The sequence below is a fragment of the Colias eurytheme genome, chromosome 13, assembly GCF_061535395.1.
Source record: "Colias eurytheme isolate Ceu_HAF_F1 chromosome 13, ilColEury1 Martin Lab GWU primary, whole genome shotgun sequence".
Taxonomy (NCBI): Eukaryota; Metazoa; Arthropoda; class Insecta; order Lepidoptera; family Pieridae; genus Colias; species Colias eurytheme.
Window position 1 is genome coordinate 30,042 of NC_142992.1, and position 16,313 is coordinate 46,354.

Consider the following 16,313-nt stretch of genomic DNA (forward strand, 5'->3'; position numbering starts at 1 on the left):
GGCTAGAAGCGTGGGGGGAAAAGACATTGAAATGAGCGGCACGCACGGTGTTATCTATGTATTTAAAATTTAATTTCATTACTTATATACAAATTACAACATTCACTATTATAATAGATATATTAGTCATCCTATATTTACATATGTAATAGTACACTTTAGAAGCGTAATTTCATTTATTCAAGTCAATAAATTACACGAGGAAACTTGGAATAGTGAGTAGCGACAGGCCCGGCGGCGGCGGCTCTGCGCACAGCACACAGCACGCGGCCGTGCTGCACACAGCACACAGCACGCGGCCGTGCTGCACACAGCACACAGCACGCGGCCGTGCTGCACACAGCACACAGCACGCGGCCGTGCTGCACACAGCACACAGCACACAGCACGCGGCCGTGCTGCGCACAGCACACAGCACGCGGCCGTGCTGCGCACAGCACACAGCACGCGGCCGTGCTGCACACAGCACACAGCACACAGCACGCGGCCGTGCTGCGCACAGCACACAGCACGCGGCCGTGCTGCACACAGCACACAGCACGCGGCCGTGCTGCACACAGCACACAGCACGCGGCCGTGCTGCACACAGCACACAGCACACAGCACGCGGCCGTGCTGCGCACAGCACACAGCACGCGGCCGTGCTGCGCACAGCACACAGCACGCGGCCGTGCTGCACACAGCACACAGCACACAGCACGCGGCCGTGCTGCGCACAGCACACAGCACGCGGCCGTGCTGCGCACAGCACACAGCACGCGGCCGTGCTGCGCACAGCACACAGCACGCGGCCGTGCTGCACACAGCACACAGCACACAGCACGCGGCCGTGCTGCGCACAGCACACAGCACGCGGCCGTGCTGCGCACAGCACACAGCACGCGGCCGTGCTGCACACAGCACACAGCACACAGCACGCGGCCGTGCTGCGCACAGCACACAGCACGCGGCCGTGCTGCGCACAGCACACAGCACGCGGCCGTGCTGCGCACAGCACACAGCACGCGGCCGTGCTGCACACAGCACACAGCACACAGCACGCGGCCGTGCTGCGCACAGCACACAGCACGCGGCCGTGCTGCACACAGCACACAGCACACAGCACGCGGCCGTGCTGCGCACAGCACACAGCACGCGGCCGTGCTGCGCACAGCACACAGCACGCGGCCGTGCTGCGCACAGCACACAGCACGCGGCCGTGCTGCACACAGCACACAGCACACAGCACGCGGCCGTGCTGCGCACAGCACACAGCACGCGGCCGTGCTGCACACAGCACACAGCACACAGCACGCGGCCGTGCTGCGCACAGCACACAGCACGCGGCCGTGCTGCACACAGCTCACGGCGCGACCGGGCCTGTCTGCGCCGAGCGGCTCGCCTCCGCTCACTTGATATAATATTTTCTTACTTAATCTAAATAATACATAAAAATTCCCAAGGAAATTAACATGAACAATAAAAATTGTCGAAAACTTAAAACAATGAAATAAATATTTATTTATAATCTTATTAGAATACGCCCGGGCCCGCGCTCGAAGCTCGTGATATTTCACGAGAGTTGCTCAAAACGTCGTGTTCACGAAGCGGCGCAAAACGTTACGCGCTCATAAAGAGGACGTAAAGGGCGATATTTTGTCACGAATGTAAATGCAACTTATGTACAGCGAGCGAGCGTCGAGCGCGGCCGAGCGCGCGCGGTGACGTCACGGAGCGGGCTCGCACCGGAGCGACGATCGTTTGATAACTTCGGCTGCACATCGACCTAATGTCTGTTATTCAGTATAAGATATGAAACATTTATCCACGTAATCTAAACATTCAGATATTCACGAATATATACAATTGAAGGGTTGAACTATTAAAAATGATTTCATTTTAGTACACGTAACCGCTTAATTGTAGACGTAATACATTAACCTCCAGTGTGATCTATTACCTTGCACTGGCTCAAAAAATCTTTATTAAAAATATGAGTTTCTTCCATAATAGATGAATTAGCCGACGTCATCACACTCGTCGGCGGATAATAAATACGGACAGAAACATTTACGTGACGCACAAGGCATAATGAGTTACTGAGGTCTCAATTACGCGGGACGTGTAGCGGTGCGCCGCTCCGTGACGCGTCTCCGCTCTCGAACGTCACCGCTCTACTCGGTTGGCGCCGGTGCAGATTCGCGTCGAGATCAAAATATATCGTATACATTGAAATACTCCGTTGTGACACAAACTTAGGTGTTCAAGAACCTATTTACAATAATGCTGACACATATGGCAGCTAAACGGATAACAAATATTAATTGCGTCAACAAAACTATTGCACGTGGAGACAAATGTAACAAAACGAAGTCAGCTTACACAATTTTGTAAAACGTTTACAACAGATAGGGTGACGAGTATAGTCCTTCGCCGAGCCAACGTTAAGGGCGAATCTGGCCGGCTCCGAGCATAACATAAATGCACCTTCACTTAACTTGTCTAACTACGATATACACATACAGTTCTGATTGCACTCAGTGGCGACCGGACGCCCGACGCCGCGCTATACATTTAATATAAATATCACAACTAAACATTAAACAATAACATTATATGCGTAAAGCATTTTCCGTCACTAAACCCGACCTGAGGCGTCGACTCGTAACTCGAAGGATATGATAGGGAGCGCCCACGCACCCGCCCGAATGTCGCCTTTGAAAGCTACGCAGCAAGAGCGAAGGTCGCTCGAACGCGAGGGGTGTTTGCGGACGAAGGTGTTGCGCTCAGCAACGCCGCGCACCGTGCGAACCCGCAGTCTGCCGTGTGCCCCGGCGGCTGCCGTAGGTGCATATAGTGACGGCATTACCAGGTGTCGATTGATATAAAACCAGATATAGTATGTAACCGTTGAAATATTTTGAGGTATTGGTACGTTTAAAAGCATTCTACTTAAACCCTATAAGTATTTACAAAAAAGATACATATAATTCAATGCGAGTTCGCCCGGTGCGTGGCGTGCCGGCTGCTGCGGCGAGCGAGGCGAAGCGGGATGGGGACCAGGCGACACGGGACCTAGCGACGTCGGACGGATCAATTCGTTCAGCGGACATCGACATCGGTACTACGGTTTACATAAACAACACAATACTTCACTAAAGAACATAGAAAAATAACATTTTAGCCTCCAAACTTAACGCTACCCAGTCTCCGCGAATTATTCACTTTGTGTTTTCACTTCCCGAAGAGTTTAAATATTAAATATTAAAAAAAATAGGAAAGTCGATTATGCGATAGTGGAACTAAACGTGCGATCACTGGACGAAGCTCCCATGTGTCCTGTGTGCCGGTGGGCGCGGGGCGCGAGGGCGCAGGGCGCGAGGGCGCGGGGGCGCGGTCAGGGCGCGGGCGGCGGCGGCCCGCGCGGGGCGCGCGGTCAGTCGCCCGTCGCAGTCACCGTCGTCCAACTCCACGGACTGTTGTAGCTTTTTTGGCTGAAAACAAAATACATGCACATTTAGCAATAGTTTTGATTATTTTTCCGACCCAAATATCGACCAATAGAATTGCACCATTCGACGTCACGTGGTACAACCTACATGGTATTATACTGATTATTTTTCCGACCCAAATATCGACCAATAGAATTGCACCATTCGACGTCACGTGGTACAACCTACATGGTATTATACTGATAATTTTTTGAAAATTTTCTCTGGTCGTTGACGTCAAACTGACAGGTTCAATTCAATTGTGAAATTATTGGCCGACATTTGGGACGGAAAAATAATCTCCCGAATACCACACGAGCTTCAAAATTATCTGGCATTTCCCTCAAGGTTCCCTGCAAAGAAATAAAGTCGTCAAGTTTTTCAGGAAAAATCACTCGCGCTTCGCGCTCGTGATTTTTTAACCTTGACTGAAAACTTGACTCCTTCATTTGTTTGCAACGAACCTATCGGAAAATACCCGATAATTTTGAAGCTCTTGTGGTATTATAAGTGATAATTTTTTGAAAATTTTCTCTGGTAGTTGCCACACGTCAAACTGACAGGTTGAATTCAATTGTGAAATTATTGGCCGACATTTGGGACGGAAAAATAATCCCCCGATTACCACACGAGCTTTAAAATTATCTGGCATTTCCCTCAAGGTTCCCTGCAAACAAATAAAGTCGTCAAGTTTTTCAGGAAAAATCACACGCGCTTCGCGATAATAAATATAATAAGTATAAATACCCGATAATTTTGAAGCTCTTGTGGTAATTCATTGAAATATGAATATTCAACAAGGAAATTCAACCGTGGCAAAACAGGGTATCATTCGAACGTACATCATGAGCGACTGCACTTTTTGAAATTGGAACATAATATACATACAGGGTGTCCCACTATTGGTATACTAAGCGCGAAGGGATTTGTAGTTTTGCATACACTGATCACGTAAAAAATATTTAAACAACAAAATTACGTCAAAAATTTTTTGATAAATTTTTCCTGAAAATTCATGTTTTCTTCTCTAGCTTCGCGCAGCCGGCATATACCGCTTCTCGAATGTGAGCATTTTGTCTATGAAAACATAATCTTAAACGATAGCTCACGTTCTGGTAGCAAAGTTGGGCGGGTTGCTTGTTATGGGTGTACACATAGAGTTTTAAGAATTCATCTATTTGAAAAAAAAAATGCGTCTGGTATTTTATAAGTATTTTTTACGTACTCAGGGTATGCAAAACTATAACCTCCTTTGAGCTTAGTATACCAACAGTGGGACACCCTGTATATGTATACAGGGTGTACCAAAAAGTAGTGATGAACGGAAGCTGAGAGGTAGAGGACCTAGAGGGCTATCCGAATCACCCCCATGTATGTTATGCGATTTTTCGTATTTTCGGAGTTATGACGTTTTTTTCAATTTTTCACCTATCGCCGAGTACGATGATATTTTCACTCATGCTGACGACAATGATTGCGGAAGATGTTTGATTTTTTTTTGTGTGCTAAGCTGAAAGATAGGCCAATTCAGTATGGTAACATTTACTATCGTTAGATCTTTGAATGGAATAAAAAAAGAATTAAATGGCAAGAAAGATAAAATTACCCAGTATGTTCACCACTTCAAGGGCCCGTAAAAAAATAAAATCACATAAAAAAAGTTTTCCGTTTGACTTTTAAAAACTTGCTCTATCTATCAGATAGCTACCCTGAAAATTTCATTTTATTATTCAGAAGGCTTCAATCGAAAAATTTTAATCTAAATGTGGTAAGTGCAAAAATTGAATTAACATGATGATCATTAAAACCAATAAATAGGTGTTTATTTACCAGAAATTTTTAAAATAACCCCGCTGTTGTTCAATGCAAGTGCGACATCACCGTAAAAAGTTGTCTTTTAAATGTCTGAATGCCCTTTTATCATTTTTAATGTTTTCTTCTGCTACTATGAATTTCCGGGTTATTTCGTCCAAATTGTGGCAGTCTCTCGTGTTTGTAGTATCCCCACGGAAAAAAATCAATAGGGTTTATGTCCGGAGACCGTGCAGGCCAGGCTAAAGGGCAAAGATACCCTGAAAGATGGATTGGTCGTTGCAGCCTGCGCATGCGCCGGTGACGCCTGCCTTAAGGCCTGGCCTCTACGGTCCCTCGACCTAAACCCAATTGATTTGTTTCAATGGGAATACTAAAAAGACCTCGGCTACTTGATAGAATGCCACAATTTGGACGAAATAACCCGGAAATTCATTGTAGCAGAAGAAACCATTAAAAATGATAAAAGGGCATTCAGACATTTAAAAGACAACTTTTTACGGTGATGTTGCACTTGCATTGAGCAACAGCGGGTTTATTTTAAAAATTTCTGGTAACTAAACACCTATTTATTGGTTTTAATGATCATCATGTTAATTCAATTTTTGCACTTACCACATTTAGATTAAAATTTTTCGATTGAAGCCTTCTGAATAATAAAATGAAATTTTCCGGGTAGCTATCTGATAGATAGATCAAGTTTTTAAAAGTCAAACGGAAAACTTTTTTTATGTGATTTAATTTTTTTACGGGCCCTTGAAGTGGTGAACATACTGGGTAATTTTTGTCTTTCTTGCCATATAATTCTTTTTTTTATTCCATTCAAAGATCTAACGATAGTAAATGTTACCATACTGAATTGGCCTATCTTTCAGCTTAGCACACAAAAAAAATCAAGCATCTTGCGCAATCATTGACGTCAGCATGAGTGAAAATATCACCGTACTCGGCGATAGGTGAAAAATTGAAAAAAAAACGTCATAACTCCGAAAATACGAAAAATCGCATAACATACATGGGGGTGATTCGGATAGCCCTCTAGGTCCTCTACCTCTCAGCTTCCGTTCATCACTACTTTTTGGTACACCCTGTATATAAATATTTACAACATAATTTGGTCTCTGGTTTTTATATATATAGGAAACTCTCGGAAACGAAAACGCTTATAGGGCGAATAACGTTGTATTCAGAGTAAGAAGTCCACATCGACTACGTAACACAAGAGCTCGGTTCATCCAATGTGTCGTCCCTTAATTAGCGGCCGCAGTCGCTCGAGCGGCTCGTCTGCTGGCGACACGTCACTCGAGCCAGGCGCTAATCATTAGCAGCTCGCCACTCGCCGACATTTCCAAACTCCCGCTAACACAAGAACCAAATACTTAATTAAAAAGAAAAAAAAAACGCAACCTACACCTACTCTCGACACTTCGCCCTGCCGTGTCACGTCACGAGGGTAATGAAGATGTGTTTGTCGCCTAATATTTACTAATTGTAAAGTCAAAACTACGATTGATGGGAATCTTCTGCCTTCTCTGTAGGTATTATGCTTAGAGTATAATACATACTCTAAGGTATTATGGTTTAGGTATGATAAATTTAATATGAAACGAAGTTGGAAGACTTTTAACCCAAAATCGACTGAATAGACTTTTGTGTCTAAAGTACGTTAGGTTTATATACTTTACTTGAACTCTGATAAAATTGTTACCAAAGATATCATTAAAATTTAGGGCTAATCGTTACAGTTTCACTACGATAAAGTAACTGTAAGTTTGCAGCATTTTTCTATAAAACTAATATCTACTGTGTATACTAAAAATTAAAATGTAACTGCTAGATTAGATATTTCCATAATGGAACAATATTGCCGAGATGTTTATATCGCTTCGCAAGGGAAAGCACAGGGCGAGGGAAAGTATCCGTGCCTGTCCACAACAGAGCAATTTGCTAGCACTAAATATTAGCAGAGAAAGTTTAGCCGCGCCGAGAGGGCGTGCTGAGCTGCGGGTTGGATGCACTGACGACTTGCATCTCGCGCGATCACACGTGCACGCACGCCGCACACCCGAGGAGTCAATTGGACACAATGCGGGTCAGCTGGCTGCGACTGCCGAAGTGCTCTGCTGCGCTTTACATTTTCGGTATTACCATGTGCATATTATGTAGTAAAAGTGTAATTTGTAGACTTTACACCACTCATCTATCGTAGAAGCCAAAGGTTGTAGATGCCAAAGGATAGATCCTAATAAATATGGATGAATAATTTTATTTACAGGATTACATTTTATACTTTTATAAGATAATATAATTTCACCATCGTCATCATCAGCAGATTGTCGACGCAGGCGTGCATCGTAAGATATTCCTAAACCAGCTCAAGAATAGAATATTGGTAAATATTTTGTCATTTGTATATTTTAGACGACTATGATTATATTCTGTAGGTATATATATTATGTCAGCAGGATACACACGTACATAAAGGAGCCAAGTGTTGACTCGGCTCCTCACTTGTCTGTACTCACTCGACACAGCCGAGTCACGAGTGCCGGTCACTCCGCGCCCTCGAGCCGCTCTGCTCCTCCCGAAGTGACTACGTTCAGTCTGCTCTCTTGTATATATGTATGACGCCTCGAAAGTTTGATTAAGAGCAATCGTTTGTAGAAATATCCAACCTTGATATAATCATATCACGATGTCTAAGTAACTAAATATTTTCTGAATTATACAATATTATATTAAAATATGGTAGAACGACTGAATACGCCAGCGCAGTGAATTAAAAACAATATTTTTGATAACATAACAGCGTTTGTTTGTCAGCGTCTGGATTAGCGAGCGATAACAAAACGATAGAATCGATATTTGTTAGCGAGTTACAAAACCAATTAGACTTGTTATTGTTAACGAGATAAAAGGAAAGATAACACCGGGGCTAGCCTGGGCGGGGATGTCTAATTTTATTCTTCCAACTAAACGAGTAAGTACCTACCCACTTCTTTTTGTTTACTTCATCCTACACAGTTTATTATTAATTAAATAATATTACAAAGCTTTAATTCAATTTAATTCGAGATTATCCCGTGAAGGACAAGAGCTTATCACTATCACTACCTAGGTACATAGTATAAAACAAAGTCGCTTTCTCTTCCCTATGTCCCTTTGTATGCTCAAATCTTTAAATTTTAAAACTACGAAACGGATTTTAGTGCGGTTTTTTTTAATAGATAGAGTGATTGAAGAGGAAGGTTTAAGTATATAATTTATTAGGTTTTAGACAAAGCGGGCGAAACAGCGAATTCGCTGATAAAATCTGGTAATTAATAATTATGTATTTATGACTCGTCTTTATTTATGTCCCACGTTTCATTTGTTTAACATTCTAAGTGCAAATTGTTACAAAATGTTACAAACAGCATGTATTTGTTACATTAGCGGTGGGAGTACGCACGGGGTGGCGCAGGGGTGTGTCTCCCGGCCTCCCCTGCTCCCCCTCCCGTCCCGCGCGCCCCTCACCCCACAGCAACCCAACCCCCCCCCCCCCGCCCCGCGCCTTACGTCCCCGCGCCTGCGACCTGCTCCACACATTCACGTATTTGTATTTATTATTTTTAACGTACGTAACATAAAAAGTAATAATTGAATCTCTTTCGCTCTTGTTATACAAGAGCGTCGGTTTATACCTACAATTATTAAAACGTAGGTAAACTCTGAAATAAATTGAAATATGTACTTACATAATACATATTTACTTCCGTGGGACGGGATTACTTATTTTGAAATTATTGTGAAGAGTCATACAGATAGTTAACAACGGTTTTTATAATAAATAAGATATTTTTTAACAGAAACCTAGTTTTAGTACCCACAATCAAGTGCGCACAATTGCATCGCTTTCTCGACACCAGCAGGCCGAGACGAACGTCAAAACGCCAAGGAATAGAATACGCTAAATTTTGATTTGAGAAATTGACATAAGCGTATGATGTTTTGCCTAAGGATTCGGTCACCCTACCAACGACAAAGACGACCACGAAAAAAATTTTCATCCAGTCGCAATTAAATAAAATTGTGCAAAACACAATTAAAAATGAAATTTAAGAATTTCCTGTCGTATTGGTGTTTTGTAAAAAAATCTTTGAGATCAATGGATAAACAAACAGGTTTTTCATAGAAACGGTGGCTCCTAGAAAAAAATGTATTTAACCTTTTTTATAGATAATTAGATGATCTACAATTTTGGTTCAGCTGATTGTATGATAAACTTACCGTCTCGGCGAAAATCGCAAAAAACCTATTTTTTTTATTAATTGACCTCGAAATTTTTTATTTCCGAGTACTAGAATGACGGGAGATTTTAATTTTGATTTTGAACAAATTTCGGCAAGATTGTAATTTTGTCGTGGAAGTCGTGGTCGTCGTCGTCTTTAGTAGTGTGAACGAACCATTACCAAAATCTCATGAGCTTATGTCAATAATTAGTTAGCAGTTTCTATTCCATGGCGTTAGGTACGTTTGTCTAAAGACCCAGGCTCGCTAATCCTGTTAGCTGGTGAGCTGTCAATGTAGCGTGATCTATCCCTTACTATCCCTCCTCCTGCCCTCCGCCCCCCACACCTCCACCCCGCACTCTACTTGCTCTATGTAACGAGGTTTGACACATAATTGGATAAAAGTATTTTATGAAAATTACAATAGTACTGAATCGGGTGTCCTTGAATCTGTGAATCTAGGAAGTGATTTAAAATGTTATTAAAAACTATAAAGATGAATTTTTAATTTATGGCTGATTTACGACTAATTATATGACATAGGTCCTAACCTAACCTTTTAAAAAAATTAAAACTCAAATTATCTTACAACACTCAACAGGTTATTTTAGGTTATGTATTATGATTCTTATGTATGTGTGAAATATCTATACCTAATCTTTGAAATAAATGTCTCTCTGAACCTAAAAAGGTAATCATCTGACATGCAATCTGCTCTTCTGTTGACATACCTACTTATAAGTAGATATGCACAATTATTCTTAGGTATTTCCGTTAATTCTTGGCGTTTTACCTTAATTTAAATTTCCTCGACAACTCCTTAATTAATTAGACGACTCATTAACAATAAGTACGCAAGAGTAAGAATTTTATATCGGGGGTCCTCCCCAGTCCTCTGGCCCCTGCACTTGTACAACTATAAGTTAAGGGAGAGGGTCATTACAAGCAATTAGAAATTATAATGGGTTATTTTTATGTTTTTAAATTGAAAACGGCAGTTATGTATGGTATGGTATGAATCGTTAAGCGCTAACAATATTTATGCGTGTACTAGTTATTATTCTGTGGTGTAGGTGAAACAATCTTCGACTTACTTATATCTAATGTTTTAAATTGTTTTGTCATAATAAAAGACGCGGCATCAGTATTGTTATTTATATATTGTGCTTATAAAATATGTCATTCGTATGCCATAATAAAGGTAATTGGTAAAGACTACATAATGTAAATAGAGACATGGACTCTAGTGGCAGTCTTCTGACTTTATTTATAACTAGCGACCCGCCCCGGCTTCGCACGGGTGCAATGGCGGCCGGCCGGTACCGCCGCAAACGCTACGTCCCGCAATTTTTAAATCTGTAATATCTTCGAAAATATTCACTTAAATCATACGATGTAAAGGGCCATATAGATCTATATTAATGAACAATGTATTCAAGGTATTTAATTCGTTAAGGATTAATGCTGTATTGGTTAAAATCGCTTCGGAAATTAACCATTATTTGTCGTAAAAAGTAAATGACAAAAAAAAGTTATTGTGGGTTATCCATAATAGATAGACATAATATACCATCGCAGACTTTTCTGTAGACCTTTTCAATGTGTACAATACTTAGTACATTATTTTGATAAAACTCGTAGGGTTGAGCCTGCGTTTGCAATGTACCTAAGCGGAAAAAATGTAATTATGTATTTACAACATCACATTAGAAACCTCAAAAATAACAGTACTTCTCCACTATTTAATGGATGTTATTATACATATAAACCTTCCTCTTGAATCACTCTATCTGTTAAAAAACCCCGCATCAAAATCCGTTGCGTAGTTTCAAAGATTTACCTAAGCGTACAAAGGGACAGAGAAAGCGACTTTGTTTTATACATAGGTACTATGTAGTGAACTAATTGCTCTTTAAATCGTTTGTTAGGATATGGAAAATTAAATACACTATTGACCTGTAGGTAAATATAAGTAACGTGTACCTATGTTAATATATTATCGAAACAAACTAAACTAAATATCGAATGAAATTATTAGCCTGTACAATATTTTGACCAAAGAAAATTACTATAACATTTAACAAATATAACAAGCAGCGCAGGCTGGTAATGAAAGCTGTCAAGTTTTCAGTTTGCAGTAAGTTATGGGTGGTTATGGTTTGAGCTGATCGAGATAGATGACGTCACGTGATGTGCGCTGCGACCTGCGGGCGCGGGCGAGGCGGGCGCTCGCGGTGTTGTTCTAACAGCTAACGGCACGCTTTACCACTGACGGACCACATAGTTCCTTCGCTGTTTTTACAAAATGCGCAAATAAAATAATAGAGTTAAATAACTGTGTCTACAAATGGAAGACGTTTTTAGCCTGCACGTTTTCCATTTAATAAAACAATAATTAGGAATATTACCCTTATAACACTCGTAAAGTTGTAATCTACGAGGTAGGTATGAAATATCGCATATATGAATGCCAGAAAAAAAAAACTGTTTAAACTTTACAACATTTAAAAAGGTAAAATGGAATATTTAAAAATAAGTCTATTAGCGGAACTATTACTTTCGATTAAACATTTTATAGAAAAGTAATTAATTCCAAAAAACTTCCCTTAAGCTCTACCTTTTTTACTTTTGGGTTAAAAGACAGGTTATAGCTAAAATAAAAAAGTTCATTTATTTGCCTTCACAACTTACAAAGGAACTAAATAACATGTAAACGTGTAGCAATAACGGACGTACCTATTAATCTTATATCTTATATGTATATGTTACGGCTAAAGGTAGGTGAGAACATAAACTTAAGATTAGCCGGCTAAACTTAGGTTTATTTTCGACGAGGTGTTAATGTTAGTTTGTTCTATCTTTAGCCGGCTAAACTTAAGTGTAACCGCAGGCCCGTGGCTAAAAATGTCGGGGTGGGTAGATTTGGTTACTATAATACATGTAAGGAACAGGGCGAGTGTTTTCTGGCACTTCGCCGGCTGCTGCCGCAGCACGCTCGCTGCGCTCGCTCGGCTCGTGCGGGTCTTAAGAGTTCTAACCTAACCTAACCTAGCCACCAGCTTTCTGCCCTGAGTCGGGGTGGGTAGATTTGGTTACTATAATACATGTAAGGAACAGGGCGAGTGTTTTCTGGCACTGTGCGGGCCCCTCAAGCCCTCCACCGGCCCGGCGCTAACCAAATCTACCCACCCCGACATTTTTAGCCACGGGCCTGCGGTTACACTTAAGTTTAGCCGGCTAAAGATAGAACAAACTAACATTAACACCTCGTCGAAAATAAACCTAAGTTTAGCCGGCTAATCTTAAGTTTATGTTCTCACCTACCTTTAGCCGTGACATATATAAAAATGAATCGCAAAATGTGTTGGTAAGCGCATAACTCGAGAACGGCTGAACCGATTTCGATAATTCTTTTTTTATTATATTCCTTGAAGTACGAGGATGGTTTTTATGTAGAGAAAACGTAAATACGGGCCCACGGGCGAAGCCGGGGCGGAGCGCTAGTAATTTATAACAATGAAACTTAATAGCGTTCATACCTATTGACTTAGGTTATGTTTTTTTTGTTTTTGTTTAGCAATTAGCAAATTTTGCAAGAAAGATTTTTCTTTAGCGTTTTTAGCGTATTAAAATTTAAAGACACAACATCGGTATCGGTGTTGTCCGTGTTTACAAAGTAAAGGGCTTATAGCTTGTGTATGATAATTATAATGATCCCTTCATTCGGCATTTTTTTAAATAATTATTAATTCTATTCATATTGCGTTTAATAATGCGAGCAAATTCCTCTTCACAACAGCCAATAGCTAAAATTGTGTAGGTACCTATAAGTACCTATGTTCGGAAAGTAAATACATACTACAAAGTTTTTCTGAATTTCTCTGTCACTTATTTTATTAGTGAAGCCTTTTTACTCATATAAGTATTATGATTTTTTTTGTGTTTTCAATTTTCCATACAAGTTTCTGGTGACATGTAATAAACACGACAGGCGGCTCCAGGTCCCTGATGTGGTACAAAGGGGAGATGACAGGGCGAGATGCTCACGAGCTCCAAACTTGACTCATTTGAATATAGATTAGTTTGGGATGTTAGTGTGAAGGTCTTCCGCAGACTAGTGCCGTGCAGCGGCGCGCCTCGCTAATAAGTAGGTAAGTATAGTTTGTGTATGATATTATATTATATTTGTGTATGACATAACAGGTAATGTGCGAAAATTTATGCTATTTAAAAATATCAGTTCATCGATTTTCTCCATGGTAGTAGGTGCATTTTATAAAATAAAAGTGTATGTAGGTACCTACCTCTTTTAGCGTACGAGTAGCGTGGCGTACGAGCGTAGGTACTATAGCGTATTGAAATACAGTGGAATCCGTTTATAATGACATCGAAGGGAATCGACAAACACGTCATAATAAGCGGACGTCATACAAAGCGTTATGTGAAATGAAAAATCTTTTTTATGTAAATATGTATGTATTTAAGTATTTTAATACAGAAACATAGTATTATATACTTGCATATTATATTGTATAGGTAAGTACATATTAAATCTAAATTGCACGTAATCAGCAGATTATTATAATAACACATACAAGTGTATTTTTACTGTAAGTATGTACATTGTACACTGTAATTTTTGTTTGCTTTTGTTTTTTTTTTATTTTATTGTAAAAACAGTCTCTAATATGTACTATTGTAGAAGTCATAGCTATGGTCAAATTATCATTTTCAATATTGCTGTTAACAAATCGTGATAATGAATTCACTTCGGTCATTATAACCAGGCATAATTTATTAAAAATGGGTCATAATAAGCGGCATGTCACTGTAAGGGAAGTCAATATATCCGACTTTTTTATAAAGAATTTTATATGAAAACCAAACTTCGTAGTGCAATTACGTCATAATAACCGGTTGGTCAATATAGGCGGAGTCATAATAAACGGATTCTACTGTAATTATAAAATGTATTAGTTTCAAATTATTTGAATAAAGGACCCAAAAGGTAAGACGTTCCAACTTTCAACATTATCTACTGGCTTCAAGAATACTGGAAACAACAATTTAACTGCAAATGTGAGAAGAACGGAAGTAGCATTTTGAGCCAAGTTCGTAAACATAATATGTTAATTCAAATTAATTCCAAATATATTCCATTTTAATTAATATGACGTTAATGTTGAATTATTAAACATTCCACAAGTAGAGCGGACCAGCGAACTGAACAGAAGTTATTTGAATTAATTTTATTAATTATGTTAATTCATTTCACCCGTGCTCACCGCGGGATTTACATTTAATCAATGTAACATTCGAATATATTATTAAAACAGTATTCGATAAAATCGATGCGAAATAAAATTATATATATTTGACGGGCCCACATTTCTTGCAACGCAACGTCGAAAGTAGGGTTGTCATCGCGTCCTGTCGGCGCAGATGCGGTCGCTACGAAGCTCCCACGGCCCACGACGCAGGCTGCAATTTTTGCAGAAAACAAAACCCCCGAGGGACCGCGAACAGGAAGTTATAATTAACGAGTTTTTCCCGGACGCCGTTCATCCCGCGCTGCGTGTCAGTGACGGCTCGATGTGGGTCAGGGATGCGGCGGGCGCGGGGCACGGGAGCGCTGGGCGTGAGGCCCGGGGCGCAAGGCGCAGGGCGCGGGCCGGGGCCGCGGCCGCGCTGCACTCCAGCGATCAAGAGTAGCGACCTCCGCGTGTCAAGTGTCAAGCAATGACTTATCGATGAATTATGAAATTGAGTTATAAGTTAGTTAGTTATTGTCTTGTATTTACTGTAAATACAAGATACAAGTAAACTGATGACAAAACTATAAATTGTCACTAGTAGTTATAGATAATAATATGACTTGATCCAGATGATACCTAATTGTGATCATCTCAAGCAAATTGAAAGCGTATCGTTTTAATGTTCGCAACAAATCTTGAATTGACGGTTTTTTAATTCTGAAACTTCAATGCATTGACAGAAACATTCCAGAAATAATTTACTACTTTGAAAATAAGTATTTATGGAATTGTGGGTAGCGGTGATAAGACTACGAGATAAGAATACATAACTTTGACACATGGAACATTTACAACAGTCCCATTTGTAAATTGTAACGTACAGGTCGGCGCGAGGCTGGCCAGGGCTCTTCCGGCAGAGCGCTGAACGCCTGAAGCTGAAGGCACATAAAAAGAGAGTTATCGCTGCGAGGGCGCGCGTTCCCTCCGCGCCGCTGAACATTAACGTGTTATGGCCTATAAAAGACGGAGAAATGCTCGCTAATGTATAAAACTAGCTCAAATCGCTCCACGCCGCAGTTAGGTAGTTACAAAATAACATATTTCTGCCATAATGGTCGGTCAAACTACCATAAATCTATACATTCCCGGAATAACGTTACATTTTACGAGATGTAATCTTAGCCACAAGTCACAACGACACAAGTTTCCTAAGAGAAGTACCAAAGCCACAAACAAAACTCTTGTAATAATTAATGTCGTACCTTGGCGCCAATTAGACAATTAGTTATCTACTTAAAAAATAAAAATACGTCAAATCGACTTGGACACGAATGTGAAATTATTACAATGATGAATGAATTATCCAAGTCATGCCACATGCCATTGTGCAAACGTGGTGCAAACAATATCGACCAAATAAACACAAATCGTTTCTTTTTTTCACTACTTAATTAAGTACCGAATAAACGGTATCGTACGTAGGTAGAGCGAAGTAATTGGTGCAA

The 16,313-nt window shown here is 40.6% G+C and overlaps 1 protein-coding gene across 1 annotated transcript in view; it reads right to left on the reverse strand.

The window, feature by feature from the left end:
- Window positions 1–1,315: 1,315 nt before the first annotated feature.
- LOC149903152 (uncharacterized) overlaps window positions 1,316–16,313 on the reverse strand; it is a 54,641-nt gene continuing 39,643 nt past the window's right edge. Inside the window, exon 2 of the mRNA XM_090108391.1 lies at window positions 1,316–3,473. Within this exon, the coding sequence (XP_089964517.1) occupies window positions 3,416–3,473 (58 nt within the window). The 3' untranslated portion in view covers window positions 1,316–3,415. The remainder of the gene's footprint in view (window positions 3,474–16,313) is intronic.